Source organism: Quercus robur, chromosome 4 (genome assembly GCF_932294415.1).
Source record: "Quercus robur chromosome 4, dhQueRobu3.1, whole genome shotgun sequence".
NCBI classification, from domain to species: domain Eukaryota; kingdom Viridiplantae; phylum Streptophyta; class Magnoliopsida; order Fagales; family Fagaceae; genus Quercus; species Quercus robur.
In genome coordinates, this window is record NC_065537.1 from 35,087,355 (window position 1) to 35,106,404 (window position 19,050).

At 36.7% G+C, this 19,050-nt stretch overlaps 1 protein-coding gene across 1 annotated transcript; it reads left to right on the top strand.

The window, feature by feature from the left end:
- Positions 1–17,630: 17,630 nt before the first annotated feature.
- LOC126721199 (ethylene-responsive transcription factor CRF5-like) lies at positions 17,631–19,050 on the top strand. The gene has a single exon (XM_050424234.1). The coding sequence runs from the start codon at positions 17,810–17,812 to the stop codon at positions 18,800–18,802; it is 993 nt and encodes a 330-aa protein (XP_050280191.1). The 5' UTR covers positions 17,631–17,809; the 3' UTR covers positions 18,803–19,050.

Consider the following 19,050-nt stretch of genomic DNA (forward strand, 5'->3'; position numbering starts at 1 on the left):
TCTTACGAGTTGAGAATTTGCTTGGACAATGAAAGCTTTTGCTTCTAATGCGTTCGCTAGCCCTAAGCTTGTTAGAAGTGCTTCATACTCAGCTTCATTGTTTGTTGCTGGGAATTGCATTCTAATTGCATACTTCAAGATTTCTTCCTCGGCGATATGAGAATCACGCCTGATCCCCCGAATTTCTTGCTAGTGTATCCGTCTGTTTGAATCTTTGATGTTCTCTTCAGAGGCTTTTCCTCGTCTTGAGTGTAAGTGAATTCTACAATAAAATCTGCCAGGACTTGGGCTTTGATTGCCACCTGAGGCTAGTATTCTATGTTGAATTGGCTCAATTCTATGGCCCACTGGATGAGTCGCCCTGCTACGTCTATCTTGTTCATCGTCTTCCTTATCGGTTGGTCTGTCATGATGATGATTGGGTGTGTCTGAAAGTAGGGGTGAAGCTTTCTAGATGTGATTACTAGAGCAAAGGCAATTTTCTCTAGCTTTGGGTAATTTGCCTCAGCTCCTTAGAAGGCTTGACTGGTATAATATACTCACTTCTGTACTTCCTTCTTTTCTCTGATCCGTGTCGAGCTTACTGTCATGTTGGATACCTCCAAATAGAGGTACAACTTCTCTCCTGTTACTGACGGACTTAACAATGGTGGTTGTGCTAGGTAATCTTTTAGCTTCATCAGGGCATCTTCGCACTCGTCGGCCCATTAGATGCTTTCTTCAGGACTTTGAAGAAGGGCAAGCACTTATATGTCACCCTAGAGACGCATCTGTTTAATGCCGCAACCTTGCCCTTCAAGCTCTGCACCTCTTTCATAGTATTTGGGGACCTCAACTCGATTATTGCCTTCACTTTGTCTGGATTTTCCTCTATGCCCCGTTGAGACACCATGAAACCCAAGAATTAAGCTAAGGAGACAGCAAAAACACATTTTGTTGGGTTAAGTTTCATTTTATACTTACGTAGTGTGTTGAAGGTTTCTCTTATGTTGTCCAAATGATCAGCTTCTTCATTACTCTTTACCAGCATGTCTTCTACGTACACTTCCACATTCCTTCCTATCTGCTGAGAGAACATACGGTTCACTAATCTCTGGTACGTGGCCCCCCGCATTTTTCAGCCCAAAAGGCATTACTTTGTAACAGTATAATCCTTGGCTGGTGATGAATGCGGTCTTCTCTTGATTTTCTTCGTCCATTAGGATCTAGTTGTAGCCAGAAAAAGCATCCATGAAACTCAAGAGCTTGTGCCAAGCGGTTGAATCCACTAGCTGGTTGATCCTAGGTAAGGGGATGCTGTCCTTCTGGCATGCTATGTTAATATCCATGAAATTGACGCACATCCTCCACTTGCTATTGTTCTTCTTTACCATCACCACATTTACTAGCCAATTAGGGTAAAAAACCTCTTCTTTACCATCATTGCTTTATTTTGTTCAGGTGTGAATATCCTTTGTCTCTGCTGCATTGGCTTGTACTCTAGATTAACATTGAGACGATGTTGGATGACTTCCTTGTTGATTCCTGGCATGTCCTCTTGTTTCCAAGCGAAGACATCCTGGTTCTCTCTTAGGAAAGTAGTTATCTTCATCTTTTCCAAGGTTGAAAGTGTTGACCTTATCTTCAAAACCTTGGATGGATCTCCTAGGATAATATCAATGTCTTGTGGTGCTTCTGATGGTTCGAGAATAGGGTTTGGTTCATCTATCATCCATGTGTGATTTTCCCCTGACGCTAGGGCGGCTTGATAGCATTCCCTTACGAAGACTTAGCATACTCATATTTCCCCTATACTATGGGCTGTAGGAAATTTTACCTTCAAGTAGTATGTCGATGTTGCTGCATTCAATTTATTGAGTGCTGGTCGTCCCGGGATGACATTGTATGTCGACGGGTAGTCCACCATAAGGAAATCAATCTCCTTTAAGACTTGTGCTGGATAGGTACCTGCAACCACGGTTAGTTTAATGATACCTTTAGGGGCGATCTTGTCTCCGGTAAAACTCACTAAAGGGGAAATGAAAGGTCGAAGCCTTTCTTGGCTTAACTTCATCTGCTAAAATGCAGGAAAATAGATGATGTTTACGGAGCTCCCATTGATGAATGTTAAATTCCTTCATTCTAAGCATTATCACTAGAGGATCGTCATGGGATTGTATGACACCACGGGCATCTCTTTCGGAAAAGATGATATTTGGCTCATTGCTCCTTGGTGTCATTTACGGTGGGAATCATGAATGGATGTTCACTTCCCTTATGTATGCCTTCTTCAATGACTTAGAAGATCCTCCTATTACTAGTCCCCCCTGAAATCATCCTTATTTCACCTACGGGAGCCTTCTTGCCCCCTGTCTCTTGTTCCCTATCCTTCTCATCCTTTTGCTGACGTCTATACGGTTCCATCTTTCGTACGAAATTTTGCAGTTTCCATTGACGAATCAGGATCTCTACTTGGTCCTTCAAATGTCTGCATTCGTCAGTGTGATGTCCGTGGTCTTGGTGAAATCTACAGCACTTGTTCTTGTCTCCTACTTCTGTTGGAGCATAAATTGGTCTGGGCCATTGTAGAGAAGGTTCATCTTTTATCAGCATCAGTACATGTTCAATGGATATCACTAGGGGAGAGAAGTTAGTAAACTTTGACCTTCGATCCGGGAGATTCTTCTTTCTATTGTTGCATGCCCAATGCTCCATGCTTCCTTCTTTCTGACGGGGTTATGGCTAGTTCCTTCGTCCCACTTCCTTTTACTCGCCACTTCTTTAGCGGTTATTGCGTCCTCCATGTTCATATACTTCTGGGCCTTATGGAGCAACTCTACCACTGTTTTCAGTGGACTCTTGGTGATTGAAAAAAAGAAATCTCCAAGTAGCAGTCCTGCTTAGAAGGTTGTCAGCATGACCTGATCCTCTGCTTCGTCCACCTGCAGCAACTCTTTATTGAAACACATCATGTATTACCTCAATGACTCTCCCTTTTCCTAACGGATGTTGAGAAGATGCCCAGTTGACTTCTTGTGTCATTGTCCTCCAATGAAATGACGAACGAAAGCCTTATTGAATTGCTCGAAGTTTGCAACGGTACCTGGGGGTATTTTGCCGAACCATACCCTGGTTGCATCCTTCAGCGTTGTTGGAAAGGCCTTGCACATTACTTCATCTAGGGTCATCTACAAAAGTATCAGAGTTTTGAACGTCTCGAAGTGGTCTAAAGGATCTCTTGAACTATTAAATGGTTCCAGTTGGGGAAGACAAAACTTCGATGGGAGAGGACGATTCAACACCTCAATGGTGAATGGTGAGTTAGTCCTTTGAATCATTCTGTCTAGGTTTTCCACAGCTCTATCCTTCACTGCATTCCTGAGTTCATCCATTTCCCTCCTCATGTTATGAAGTTCGTTCTTCATCTTGGACGAGTGATTCACTTGTTAGGAACATATATCACTATTTTATGTAATTGGCTTATCCTTTAACAAAATGCACTTTACTTGTATTTTGGATAGATCTAGGATGTGTTTAATACTTCAAGAAACTGTGTTTCAAGATCAAGTGTTGAAGACATGCAAGTCTGACCAAGATTCAAGCTGAAGAAATGATGTTCATTAAAGCTCGACAACTAACTATCTATTGAGCTTAAGAAGCTGTTCCAATCCCGTGGCTCGACAGCTGCTCGACAGCACCTCAATAGACAGCTATCTGTTGAGCTTTATGAAAAACAGAATTACAGTTCTGTTTTGACTATAATTCGTGATTATGTGTTTGGGCCTTCTTTTCTTCTAACCCTAGACATATAAAAGGATTATTTTAAGGGCCGTCAAAGTGTACACAAGTTTCACAAGTGTTGAGTAAAGTTTGTTCAAGCAATTTGTAACCAGAGACAAAGTTTTGCCCTAGTTCATCATTCTTGTGAAGAAGTTGCTGTATATGTGCACCGTAGGGTTTTGTGACCAAGCATCTTCTTGATCTTCATTATTGGGATGAACTAAAGAACTTTGCAGCCAACAACCTTCTCTAGTTAGTGATTGAAATCACATATTGGGATCCGTGCATTGGTTAGTCACGTACTTGGGAGCCGTGCATCAAAAAGGGAAATTGTCATTACAGAACAAGTCTAATTGGGTATTGGGGTAAGGGTTCAACTGTAGGTTGGTATAAAGTACTGGGATTCCTTTACTTTTACCGCTTGTTGTGATAATAGTGGAATTTCAGGAGTGGTAACCTGAAAATCACCCGGTGGGGTTTTTGCCGTTAGGTTTTCCCCATTCATAAACAAATCTCCGTATTATTTATTTTCTGCTGCATAATTAGTTTAATGGTGATTTGTTTGTGTTACCACGCGTTTGCATGATCAATTAACTTAATTAATTCACTTAGCTAAATTAATTGGTTAATTTATCACAATGGGTCAATTCGTTTTTGGCCTATCAAGTGGTATCAGAGCAGGCACACTCTAATTAGGGATTAATCTTTGCTATGTTGATCCATTGACCTCTGTTTCTCATGGATAGAGGACAGCCATTAATCATACCTCTTTTATTTGATGGCACTAACTATGCATACTGGAAAATACGCATGAGAGCTTTCTTGCAGTCTTTAGATGAGAAAGTGTGACAAGCTGTTGAGATAGGCTGGACCAAGCCAAAGGAAGTGTCGGTAGATTGGGATAATGCCGAGATCAAGGCAGCAAACTTCAACAGCAGAGTATTGAATGCCTTATTCAGTGCAGTCACCAATGAGGAGTTCAAGAAGATATCCTCCACAGAAACTGATAAGGAAGCATGGACCATCCTTTAGACAACCTATGAGGGAACAAAGGCTGTTAAGGATTCAAAACTTCAGAGGCTCACTACAAGCTTTGAAGAGATTAAGATGGAGGAGGATGAGTCGTTCGATGAGTTCTATGCCAAGCTCAAGGACATAGTGAACTCAGCTTTCAATCTTGGGGAAACCATTCCTGAACCCAAGATTGTGAGAAAGGTGCTCAGATCTTTACCTGAGAGATTCCATGTCAAGATTACGGCAATCGAGGAATCAAAGGACATTGACAAGATTCCTTGGACAGAGTTGGTTGGAAATCTGCAGACCTACGAGTTAGGGTTGACTAGGATTAGCAAGACGGGTAAAGGTAAGAGCATGGCACTGAAGGCCAAGAGTAGTGAGATAGATGAGTCTTCTGATGAAGATTCTAAGATGAAGTCCTACATCACCAAGCAATTCAAGAAGTTTATGAAGAATGCCAATGGAAAGGGCTTCGACAAGGACCGTAGGCAATCCAGTTCTTCTCAGTTCAAGATCCAAGACAAAAGGAAGAAAGATGCCTGGGATGGCGGTCAGTACACTGTTCCCGCAGGACCTAAGTGCTTTGGGTGTCAAGGCTTCGATCACATGAAACAAGAGTGTCCTACATATCTCAAGAGCATTAGGAAGAGCAAGGCACTTGCTGCTACCTTGAGCGACACCAAGCCTGAGGATGATTCCGACAATGAGAATGACGGAATCTTGAATGCCTTCACTGCCACTATCAATCCTACTGATGGGATTGTTGAAGATGTGGTTGAAGAAGAGAAATTGGTGGAATCTAAGTTTGAGAAGATGGATGATCAAGATGATATCCATACAGCCTATGAGAAATTATACAAGCTTTCTGAGAAACATGAGAAACTTTACAAGTTGACCATCAAGAAGCTCAGTGATGTGGAACTTGATCGTGAAGAGCTTTCCATAAAGTTTGATGAGGCTAACCAGACTATTGGAGTACTGAGGTACAAGAACAATTTCTTGGATGAGAAGACCAAGAAGCTTGAAGCGGAGCTGTTTCAAGTCAGAGCTCAATTAGAGAGGACTTCAAGTGCAAAGCTTGATGAGATGCTCAGTCTTCAGAAATCTGCTTCTGATCGAACAGGTTTAAGGTATGGTTTCTCTTCCTTTAATACTGCTTCCACTAGTACTACTGTTTTTGTTCCTCCTAGCAATAATGTTGAAATTGAGAACAATGATGTTAAAACTGATTTAGCTAGTGAGAACTTAGACAAAGGAAAATCTATCTTAGGAGCACCCCTTAAGCAAGATAAGAAGGAAGCTAAGAACCCTAAGGCTAAGAAGGCTAACTCTTAAAAGCCTAAAGAAAAGAAGCTTTTGTCATCATTGTAGAGTTGCCGATCATACTCGACCAAATTGGTATAAATGGCTTGCCACTCAACAGAGCAACGGCATGATAGCATCTAGAAGCCAGAATCAGCTTCAATCCTCTCTTGCTCCCCTTGGAGATCTTCTCAAAGCCCTCATGTTCCTTTCAAACTTGAACGGTTTTAATTCTTCCCCCTCACCGCTGGTTCAAGGGTTTAATCAAAAGAAAGGTTCTTCCAGGGTGTGGAAGGAAAAGGGCTCCAAGTGATTCTATCACTTTTCTTTTTCTCTCTTCTTGTTTTTGTGTGCATTACTTGTGTGTTTCGCTTTCATGTTTTGAGTCAGTCTAGTTTTTATACTTTGCATTGTTTAACATGTTTTTTTTGTTTTCAGTTTTGATTATTTTGTTTTTAATATAAAAATATAAAAAAAAAATTGAAAAATCAGAAAAATACAAAAACAGTGTGTGTTATGTGTACATTGGTACTTGTGTACCTTGGATGGCCATTGAAACAAAGTTTTCTAAACTTTGTATCTCTTGTAGCTTAGATGAGCATCTCTATGCACAACTAAGCAAGTGAGCTTTGTGGCTCTTGTTTGTGATGAGTAAGATTAAGTTATATCTCTTGTACTTAACACTCGTATCACCCTTTTTTACGGGAATGACTAGAAAATCCTAAGAGAAAGGCATAAATAATTATCTCACCACTGTTGCCCGCCAATCATAATATGACACTAGTATGCTACGGCATAGCAAAATTGCAGTGTCAATGACATTTGTGTGCTTTGGCATAACAAAATTGGAATGTCAAATGCTTACCATCATTGGGTATTTCTTTTCTCTCTCTTATATGCCCATGCATGATTTGCTTAAATAAAATATGCAAAGAAAATGAAAAGCAAAAAGATCAAAATACTTTAAATATGATTGCAAGCATGTATTCTAGGAGATATGGGAGTTATAGGATGTACCTCGAAGGTGATAGTCCCCATCAAACAGTTATGATTGTGTGTGAGTTAAAACGATTTTCTCATATCTCAAATCGTCATAACATGTATACACTTATACAATCTTGCGATATTTTTCACACACAACACGCAACATTCTTTGCTACTCTTGATACATGTGCAGGTACAATGTGATTTGGTCATCACAAGGTTTTACATGTGTTAATGTATGCTCACTAAACTGTCTTGACTTGTTTGTGAAATATAAAATTGGTTAGACTTGTTTAGTGTGTGTGTGTGATTTTGGGATCATTGTCCTTAAAATTTTTGTTGAGAGATGATTTTGAGAGCTTAAATTGTTAATTGGATCTTTGGTTGAGTTACATGCTTGATTGCATTCATATTTGTGTTTTTCCCTTCTTTAAAAACATTTTTTTAAGCAATCTCAACACCTCCTAGATACCTCCTCGACACCTGGCTATCTGTCGAGCTCTTAAGGTATTTTCTTATCGCAATCTCGACAGATCCTCGATAGCTAGTGGATCGAATGAGAAAGTTCCTAGATCCTCAATAGTTTCTCGACAGCTGGTGGATCGATCGAGCTTGTTTTCTTGTGTCTTTGCTTTGTTTCTCAACACCTTCTCGACACCTATATCTATCAACGTTGTTTTTCTCGACACCTACCTCGACAGATGGATCGACACATCTCGACACCTCTATTTGTCGAGAATTACTAAGGAGCTATATATTCTCTCTTCGCGATCCGATTCTCACTTCTTCGATCTCTCTCGACTTGTCCACACCTGTTCCTCTCCCAAACACCATCTCTCTCACTCCAAACCTCTTCCCAAGTGATTTTTCAAGCTTTTTCATGTTTTCCTTCACTTGGTAAGATTTTAATCTCCTTCATTTACATGCATTCATGTTTTGAAACCTAGGTTTTGGGGTTTTTCAAAATTGATGAGTTATTATTGAAATTTTGGGGTGGGTTTTTACTTAAATGAGTTTCAAATCTCATGCATTGCATCACATTAGCATAATAACAGTATTATCATGCATTTAGATGTGTGCAAAGTGATTGTGTGCTGGTAGGATTGGATTGGGCTAAGCCCATGATGCAATTTCTTTTACATATCACATGTTCATGCATTCCCCATGCATATGTACTTTCTTTTCAATATACTTGTTATATTTGAACTGCTTTGGAGCTTTTCTAATTGTCTTTCTTTCTCTCCCTCTCCTTCTGTTTACGTTAGTCGTGTCTATGACACCTAAGTATAAGTCTGCTCCGTCCTAGAACCCTTCGCGTTCTAGGACATCGTCTTCTTCTGATCCTACTCCTTCTCATATTCGATTCCATGATAAGCATGCCCGAAAAGACTTCTCGGAGAACTTTTCTTGACGAGGTGTTCATTCAGAACGCCGAGTCATTTTGGCGGACTTCGTCGACACTAACCTTCCCACTGTCATTCACAGTCGGGGATGGGAGTCACTATGTGATGTCCTGGTCACTTGTCCGACCATGCTGATCCAGGAGTTTTACCCCAATATGCATGGCTTCGATTTTTCAGTACCTCTCTTTTTTACTCGCGTTTAAGGTACGCACATTGTAGTCACACCGCAGCTTGTTGCGGATGTGCTTCATGTTCTGAGGGTAGAGCATCCTGACTACCCCGGTTGTGAGCGTCTGCAGACTGTGTCCAAAGACGAGATGATTTCTGCTTTCTGTGAGCGTCCCACAGATTAGGGTGATCGTCAGTTCACACCATGTAGGCCTTTTGCTAAAAGTCCTAGATTCATGAACATGGTGATGACTTTTGTTTTGTACCCACTCTCTCACTATAATTCTATCACAGAGTCTCGTGCTTGATTTTTGTTTTCTTTATTAGAGCACCTCACTATAGATTTTCCTTCACATTTCATTCTTTTTATCTTAGATGTGTATAGGGATACGACTACCCGTGATAAGCTCATTTTCCCTTCGACTATCACGCGGATTCTATGCCATTTTTCTGTCCCTTTTCCCTCTTCCAACCATTTTCCTGTCATGTGTGCCATAGGAGACATCATGGCGCAGCTGCAGTGCATGGATGCTCGCCTTGATACACTCTCTATGGAGTTGTATCAAGTGAACGTTCGTGTCGGTCGTATTGCACAGCGACAGGTGACCATGGGTGGTTATGCTCCTGAGGCTTCTCCTCTACCACTTCCTCCAGTGGCTTCTGAGTCTGAGGATGATGATGATGATGGTGGTGATGACGATGATGCTTCGAATGATGATGATAGAGATGCTAGCTTTACCGATGAGATGTCTACTTGATACTCTTACCCTTTGTCACTCGTGACAAAAAAGGGGAGTAGTTTTAGATATGAGAGTAGTCATTCTTAGGGGGAGAGTTAGTATAGGACATTTTGTTAGGGGGAGTGTTGATATCTGAGAGATGTAGTAAGGATTACTTGTATTTTTTTCTTTTCTCTATTTTTAGATACATTTGTTCTTGTATATGGGTCTTGTGATTATTTTTGACACACATTGTACTTATCTTCTTTATATATGTTGATGTATGTTTCTTTCACCTACCCTTACATGTGTTGTTTCTTTTCTCTCTTTATGCACATGCTTCTTATTACGTGTATGCAATCTATTATTTCTATTTCACACAAAGATGCCTTGATGAGTTTTGTTTAAAGTGTTTCAGAAATACAGGTTGTCAAAATCTACTTGCCATGAACTCTTTTCTTGTAAAGTTTTTCAAGAGTTTGTGTTAGGATAGATTTTATTGTATTCAACAAGTGAATATGAGTTGAGTGATTTATGACTTTTCTCATATGATCATTTGTTTGTTGTGGTTTTGTCACGGATTGCCAAAAGGGGAGATTGTTCGGACATATGTGATTCACTTGTTAGGAACATATGTCACTATTTTATGTAATTGGCTTATCCTTTGACAAAACGTACTTTATTTGTATTTGGATAGATCTAAGATGTGTTTAATACTTCAAGAAACTGTGTTTCAAGATCAAGCGTTGAAGAAATGCAAGTCTGTCCAAGATTCAAGCTGAAGAAGTGTTGTTCATTAAAGCTCGACAGCTAGCTATCCATCAAGCTTAAGAAGCTGTTCCAGCCCCGTAGCTCGATAGCTGCTTGACAGCACCTCGATAGACAGCTATCTGTCGAGCTTTATGAAAAACAGAATTCCAATTCTGTTTTTACTCTAATCCATGATTATGTGTTTGGGTCTTCTTTTCTTCTAACCCTAGACATATAAAAGCATTATTTTAAGAGCCGTCAGAGTGTACACAATTTGCACAAGTGTTAAGCAAAGTTTGTTCAAGCAATTTGTAATCGGAGACAAAGTTTTGCCCTAGTTCATCATTCTTGTGAAGAAGTTGTTGTGTATGTGCACCGTAAGGTTTTGTGACCAAGCATCTTCTTTATCTTCATCGTTGGGATGAACTGAAGAACTTTGTAGCCAACAACCTTCTCTAGTTGGTGATTGAAGTCGCGTACTGGGATCCGCACATTGGTTAGTCACGTACTTGGGAGCCATGCATTGAAAAGGGAAATTGTCACTACAGAACAAGTCCAATTGGGTATTGGGGTAAAGGTTCAACTGTAGGTTGGTATAAGGTATTGAGATTCCTTTACTTGTAACCGCTTGTTGTGATAATAGTGGAATTTCGGAAGTGGTAACCTGAAAATCACCCGGTGGGGTTTTTGCCATTAGGTTTTCCCCATTCATAAACAAATCACCGTGTTATTTATTTTCCACTGCATAATTAGTTTATTGGTGATTTGTTTGTTCTACCACGCGTTTGCATAATCAATTAACTTAATTAATTCACTTGGCTAAATTAATTGGTTAATTTATCACCAGGGGTCAATTCGTTTTTGGCCTATCAATTTGTTACTCCTTGTCATCAATGCACGCAATAAATGTGTAACACTTGTTTGGATCATCATTATGGAGAATGACGATTTTGGTTATTTTTTGACTCATCACACCTGTTCCAAATCGAACCTCAAAGCCTAATTTATTTAAAGCCCAAAAAGCCAATGTCAATAGCTTATTTTCATATGCCATTGACCAAAGATTAAGAATTTACCAAAACAAAGAACTGTTTTACGATAGGCGTTGCGGAGTGCCTAACACATTCTCCACACGTAACTAGACTTCCGAATTCAAGAATCAAGATTTTTTATCATCCATTTACATTACGAAAAATGACATTTTTCTTACTTTAGGATTGGTAATAAAATCAAATAGATTCAAGTAACCAATCACACCTAGAAAAACCCAATGATTGGAGGTGACTTAACAACCTTTGGTGATAACTAATTAAATATGACCAAACTAGTCAGTCATGCACCAAAGGTTCCTTTACCTTCTCACAGCAACTAAGCCTATGCAACCGTCCCTCTAAGGGCAGGGGCACGCACATCGCCGTTCAGGGTGGTTGACCACCACGAGGTATTGACACACCGCACAGGTTACTGCTAGTAATTTATATAAAAGTGAAGTCTTGACTTTTTATTAATTTTTTTCTAATATTGATGCATGAGCTTTGAAGGCTATTATTTTTTTCATACTATTATTCTAATATATATCAATTATTTTTAGATTTTATAAGGAGTATGTATAAAATCTCTTATGTTATACCATCCATTAGAATCTTGCTATGTAATTCACACATAAAATTTTCACATTAAATCCTAGGTGACGGGTTGTTACTGGTTTTAATCTAGGTTCACCATTGAAATCACTTTTTTACCTACAAAATAAAAACCTATCATTTAAAATTTATTTTGAAAATGCTGTGGAATATTACTCTAATAATTTCATGCACAAACATAATCATAATAAATGTGTCTATTAATACCATACAAAAATTATTAATAAAATTTATATTTAGAATACTATAAAGTTAAGGACACAAAAAAAGTTTACAATAATTTCATAGCATTCCTAAAATAGCATATTATTCCCTTTATTATAATCTTGTCATCACATCATAATAATTCCATATACAAACACATGTAATAATAAATGTGTCTATTGGTACTATACCATAATTCTAAATAATAATAATAAAATCAATACTATACCATAATTATCAAATTATATATTTGTTGAAGGTGTTTTTACACTTCTTGTACCTTAGACATGTTTCTTGATGTTATTAGACAACACTTAGTCTAGACTTTTTCTAAGAAGAAAGTTGGGCCTAGCACTCTAGTGGAATGGGCTCCAAGGTCCCATTCTGCCACTCCAGTATGTGCACAAACATTGAGTCTAAAGTCCAGGAGACGACGCTGCAAATTGGGCTTATTCTCTGTTTCTATCGCAAAAGGAACATTTCTCCAGTTTCTGCCATGGAACTGACTTTGCTTAACTTTCTGCAACATGGGTGACTATTATCCATTTTCTTTTGCAAAAATATTTCTTCACTTTCCGTACATAAACTCTAAAACCCAAAGAAAAATACCCATCAAGCAAATGTTAGTTTACATGGGTTAGCGTATTCTCAAATATTTACATATATATATATATATACTTGTATATATACTTATACGTATTCACAAACAAATACATAAAAAATTGGAATATGAACTATAATGTATACATATACGTATGACAAAATTAGTTAAAGCTAACCACACTAATACGAGTGTTAGCAAATAATACATAAGGTTTCTACCAACATAATCATGAATTAAAAGAAAGGTGTTATTAGCAGGATAATGACTAAGAGAGCTCAACTCCAACTCACACAACCTTAGTACCTAATTAGGCTACAAAGTTAAGTGGTTTTGAATGTGAGTCAGAGTAGTCATCCTTTGGAGATTGCAAAGAATGTGCTTTGGTGTTTTCTGAGAGAAGGAAAGGATTCCTAGTAATGCATGCTAATTCTACCGTGTATCTTCTACTTTCTCTCTTCTCTCCAATATCATGTTCTTTCTCTTTTGTCTCTTCTTTCACTTTCAACTCACAATTAAAATTTCCTTCATATGTTTTTCCTTGACTTCTATGTTGTTCTTCCTACCGTTCTTGTTGTAGTTGCTACCCCTCTTATTGTTGTTCCCATATTCATGGGTATTCTTCCTTTTATACCCAAGATCAAGCCTGGGTAGTTTTCCTTCTTTACCCTTGTTTTCACCAACTATTTTGTCTGCTGTGGGCATTCAACCAACACCCACAACATACCGTTTTGGCCGCGTGCAAGTGGGTTCAATTCCACTAAATTCTGGCCGCTAGCAGTGGGTTTAGTCCCACTACTTGCTTGGTGACAACTTCCTTTCTCTTTTTAAGTAAAGGCCAACCGGCCACAATAACTTTGCCTCTCTCTTTCCCTTTTTCATTAATTCTCTTTGTCTTCACTTTCTAGCATGCATCAAATAGTTCCCACTTACCTTCTTCCCATTTTTGGTATAAATTCTTTCCCAACAAAGAATATTCCCAAAAGTGGTCTCAACAAGATACCAAATGTAGGTCATTTCCCCCCTCCACCAAACCACACCCTCTACACCTCATTGGTCATGGGCCTTACTCATTTGCATGGTTGGGATGTAGAAGGGCAAAGTCCAAACCTTACCTTACTCATCTGCCTTGCTACTTTTGTCTTTTCTCTGATTTTGTTTTCTTTCTCCTTTTCGCGTTTTCTGCCGCTGGCTATGTCTTATTTCTTCATGCATTTTTTGTTGCTGTGACTTTGTCTTACGTTTCCTGCCACTATGATTGTCTCTTTTTTTTTTTTTTTTTTTTTTTATATATACATTTCCTACTATGTTTGTCATTTTCTTTGGTTTGACTTTTCTTTCCTTCACGCAAATCCTGCGACACTTTCTGCTATTCCTTGTTTCTTCATATTAGTTTCCACTCCTATCCTTTTATACAAAAGGATTTGGGTCTTTGTGAGCCAAATAATGTTTACTGGATCAAAAGAGTATTAGACCCAATTTGGCTTAATCTGTTAAAGTCATTTAGTAGAAGATCTGTATTTTGCAAAAGACTTGTATTCTGTAGAAAACCTATATTGTAACAGATTTGTATTCTGTTGTTTATCACTTTCCCTTGCATTTCTTTCTCAGCCTAAGTGTAAGTTTAGTCCTTTATTTCTTTTCTGTTTTTTTTTTTTTTTTTTGGGGCTTTTTTTGCTCTTCAGTCCTCTTGGTGGGCCTTAGGGCCTTGCTTTTTATTGATCTTTCTTCCTCATGGGTTTGTGGGTATGAATTTGTAAAAACGAACATCAACAATATTTAAAAATAAATCAAAATATATTATATTTTTTTGTTGGATTTTCAGTTACGTAGCACAGTGCTCTTGCATGAATGAACATTCTCATTAATGCAACCAAAAAAAAAAAAAAAAATCGTCTCTACCCTATTAACTGTAGTGCACATGAGGCAATTATACAACTTTTACGTCACTAATCTATCACTCGCATGTATAAATGTAGTAAGCATAGATAGCTTCATTTAGATGATGACCATCAAATGATTCAAATCTACAATTGCAGATATGATCGAATTATTAATTTATTTTAACTCACCGTTTTCATCATTCGAAGTGATAATGTTATCTAGATTCATTCCTTTCCTCTCTCCTAAATCCATCCATTGAGATTGAGAGACTCAAACTACCGCTGGATCAGGATCATCGATGATGATGATGATGATGTTGTACTTCTCAAAAGCTAGATAAAAAATTTCTAAAAAATTTATTGGTACGTAATACGTATCCTTGGACTGCAAGTTTATTAATTCTAATTCCGACCAAACTAAAGAATTTCCGATAAATGTTAACTCAGTCAGATAATCACTAGCTCACTACATAATTTTATTTATTTTTTTACCGTAAAGGGCATAAGATAGGGTTATTGTATATGGTAACTAGTATTTGGGATATGGAATTGGTATTTGCCTATTTGGTACTAGGTATAACTAAAATAGTAGACTTAGAAAAAATTATTAAAAAAAAAAAAAAAAACTAAAATGGTTTATTTATTTTAAAGTGTTTTAATGGTAACTTGTTATTTATATTCATGAATGAAAAAACTTAGATACAGTACCTTAGTATTTTAGGTGTTGATCCTTAGGTCTTTCTCTTAAGAATTAACCATGTGACTACTTAACTAAAAAATACACTTTCATTTTACATAGCAGAATTTTAAAAAATAAATTTAAGGAATAACATCTAAATAAAGTATTTTATCTTTTTAACATTGCTATAATATTAATTAACAAAAATATTTTTAATGAAACAAATACTAGAAGTCAAAAGGAAAAAAAAAAAACAATAATGAAATTTTATTTAGCATTGGATTAGGGAAAATATGTTGATTCCATGCCATGATATTCCTAGATTAATGACTGATTTGAAATAGAAACAAAAATGAAAGAAGGTCACGTGATGAGAATGAAAAACAGTGACAGAAACAGATGACCAATGAGAGGTCTTTTCGTTGCCTACCTACCTTATCAACGAATGTCTTGCGCTTGCTCTTGCTTCACCCTCAAGCCACTACACTGTGTTGTCCAACTCATTTAAAACCGTAGTCTCCGTAAAATATTCTATCCTTTTTATCACTCTCCACTAATTAAAATTTTTAATTTATTTTTAAAAAATACACATAATTTTTCAATCGTAAATGATTCAAATGGTAAGTTATACTAATTAGTGTAATATCATATAATAAAAAAAAAATTTACTTATAAAAAAAAGTAATTCTCAGAAAACAAAAACAAAATATTCTAAGTACAATTGGTCTAACATCATATTCATTCTAGAGCAGCATTATTACAATAAATTTTATGTGTTTATTTTTAAAATTAAAATAAAATAGAAATTAAAACTTTTATTTATTACAATATAGATGCACCAATTACTACATCAGTTTATACTTTTTTTTTTTTATAAATAAAATTTGTATTTTCAGAAAGAGTATATTACTTTTTAGCATTTTTCGACCAATGATTAATACAAATCTAGGGGACATCACATTTTCTACTTAAGCCATTTAGAAGGAATTGTGATCATAATTGTTTTTTTCCTTGATAATGCCATTAGACAATGATTGTTTAAATTTCAAATAAAATATTATATGAAGTGAGGTCAATGTATCTAAGTATATAAAGTTATATACCATCATTAAATTAATTGAAAAGTTTTTACCTTTAACTAAGAAAAAAAACCCTTTTCACTAAAAACAAATATTTTTTTTAAATTAGAATTATATTATTAACACTTAAAAGGATGCGAAAGAGTTTATTTTTCTTATTTGCAAATCCTCATCTTGTGGGTTCCATGAGCTGGATTCCTTATCTTTGAGTACATATCTAAAATTACGAAAACAAGTGAATTATAAAGTTGAAATTTATAGAAAGTGAATCAATTATATTTTTGTCTAAAAATCCACATTAAAGAAATCTGAAATTCAAATAATTTCTTAACATTTTAAAATGTTTTTTTTTTTTTTTTTTTTTAAGAAAGGTCTCAAAAAGGCTGAATGCTTGATTGACAAGAAAAAAAAAATTTTTTGACGCTTTGATAGAAGCAATTAATTAATAAAAAATTAGTGTGGAGATAATCAATGCTAATTAGTAATTTAGTATAACGCAAATCCAATTTAATTTAAAATAATGGAGTTTTAAACAACAGTCAAAGTTAACCACTGACACGTCTGTCACCAGATGCTATCATATCACCATTCACAAACAGAAGTGGTCCCCTCTCACGTGACCCGTATCTCAGAGGCAAAAAATTGTTTGCCTGTGAAATTCAATTTGTCACCATATTTAAAAAAAAAAAAAAAAAAATCAAATCAAATCAAATTGTCACACAAAGTTGTTTCTTGGGGACCAAGGTCAATCGAAGGGCCACACAGTTTTTCTAGGCTACGTGGCCGAATCACAACGCTATATTCAAAATGCGGCGAGTCGTCACTCGACATTGGAATCTCTGCCTATTTATAATTTATTTTGATTTGAACGACAAAATAAAAGTGTAAAATTTCAAAATTCTGTACGTTTAAATAATAAATACTAGTCTTTTCTTCAAAAAAATAAAACTGACTACAAATATAACATTATTTGATAGTCATGACTCATGTTAAGGAGGGGAAGGATCATTTTTAATAAGTTTTTTAGGATATACAATAACCATCAATTTTAAACAATTATTTATGAAAAATTAAAAGATGTGTCAAAAAAAGTTAGTTACTCTCTCATTTTTCTATAAGAAAAATTTTTAAATAGTTTACTAATGTAATGTTAATATACCTTTATTAATAAATTATTTTAAAAAAAATTTGACATCACTTTTATAAAAAATACTAAAAAAATTTAAATTTCTTGAACATATATTTCTTAATCAATACCATTAAAATATTTGTTAACAAAGCGTGAAATTAAACGTGTTCTTAAAGTTACAATATATATATAATATGATTTTAATTTTTAAATTAAAACTTAAAAGCAAAACATAAAAATATATATATAAAAATAAAAACAAAAAAGAAGAGTAATTAGGATTCTGCTATAAAACAGGGATTCTTTAGCCTTTTGAGTTTTGACTCATCTCTTTCTCTGCAACTCCAAACATCTTCTCTACCTTCTCAAACCTCAGATCCTTTATTTTTGGGTCATCCTCGTCTGAAAAAACAAAAACCTCTTTCTGTTTTCACATCTTAGAATGCAAAAGACTGTCAAAAACACACATCCAATCTCTTCAATTCAACCATGAATGATTCTGTGAAGTACACAGAACACAGGAAAGTCACTAATAAGCTGGTGAAATCTTTGGGTACACAGTTTCCTGTACCCAATGCCGAGAAACCCAAAATCGTTCGGATCTCAGTCACAGATGCTGACGCCACAGACTCTTCAGGCAGTGAAGACGAAAAAGAAGCATCAATTCATCGACACAGAGTGAAGAGACTGGTTAACGAGATCAGAATCGAAGATTTCTCACATTATGTTTCAAGCAGAGCTGGGCAGCCCCAGCCCCAGCCCCAGCCCAAAACAAAACAAGCCTCCTTGGCTGTGAAGAAGTTTCGAGGCGTTCGGCTAAGGCCATGGGGGAGATGGGCAGCAGAGATCAGAGACCCACATCGAAAAGTTCGAGTTTGGTTGGGTACATATGATACAGCTGAAGAGGCTGCCTTGGTTTATGACAAAGCTGCTATTCGAATCAAAGGTCCAGACGCACTCACCAATTTTCTCAAACCTCCAGAACAGGTGGTGGTTGTGTCTGGTGATTATGATTCTGGGCAAGAGAGCAATCAAATAATGAGTGTCTCTCCGGTAAGTAGTAGTAGTTGTTGTAAAACCCAACAAAAACCAGAAATTGATGTTGGGAATTGTGGTGCTACTTTTTATGATTGTGATAATTCTGGGAAAGACTCACAGTCTCAGTCTCAGTCTCATAGTGTTTATTCTCCCACCTCTGTTCTCAGATTTCAACCTGTTGAACTTGGGACAGAGGCAGAGAGTGATTGGAAACCAGTGACTGAAGAAATGGATTTTCGGTGTTTTGATGATTACTATTTCGATTCTCAAACTCTGCAACCAACACCGCCCCCACCACCACCGATGTTTTTGGAGGATGATATGAGGGTACAGGAGACATATATTAAAGAAGAAGATTTGTGTGATATATCTGTTGATGTTTTAGATGCTGATTTTGGGTCTTGTAAATGGGATGTGGAAGATTACTTTCGAGATCCTTGCTAAGTTAAAAAAGAGCATTGTGGGTTTGTGTGCTTGTGATTGTGCTTTTGTGTTACTTCACTTATTAGTGGTAAATTAAAGGGTGGAAAACCAAGTTTTGTTGAGTGCTTAAATTTTATAAAACGGTGGTAAATTTTGTTAGTGTGTGGCCTTTTTCTTTTTGCTTCATTTTGTGGCTTTGTGCAAACTCCATAAACCAAAAATTGTGAGTACTATGCAATCAATGGAAATGGGCAATGGCCTTTTGTGTC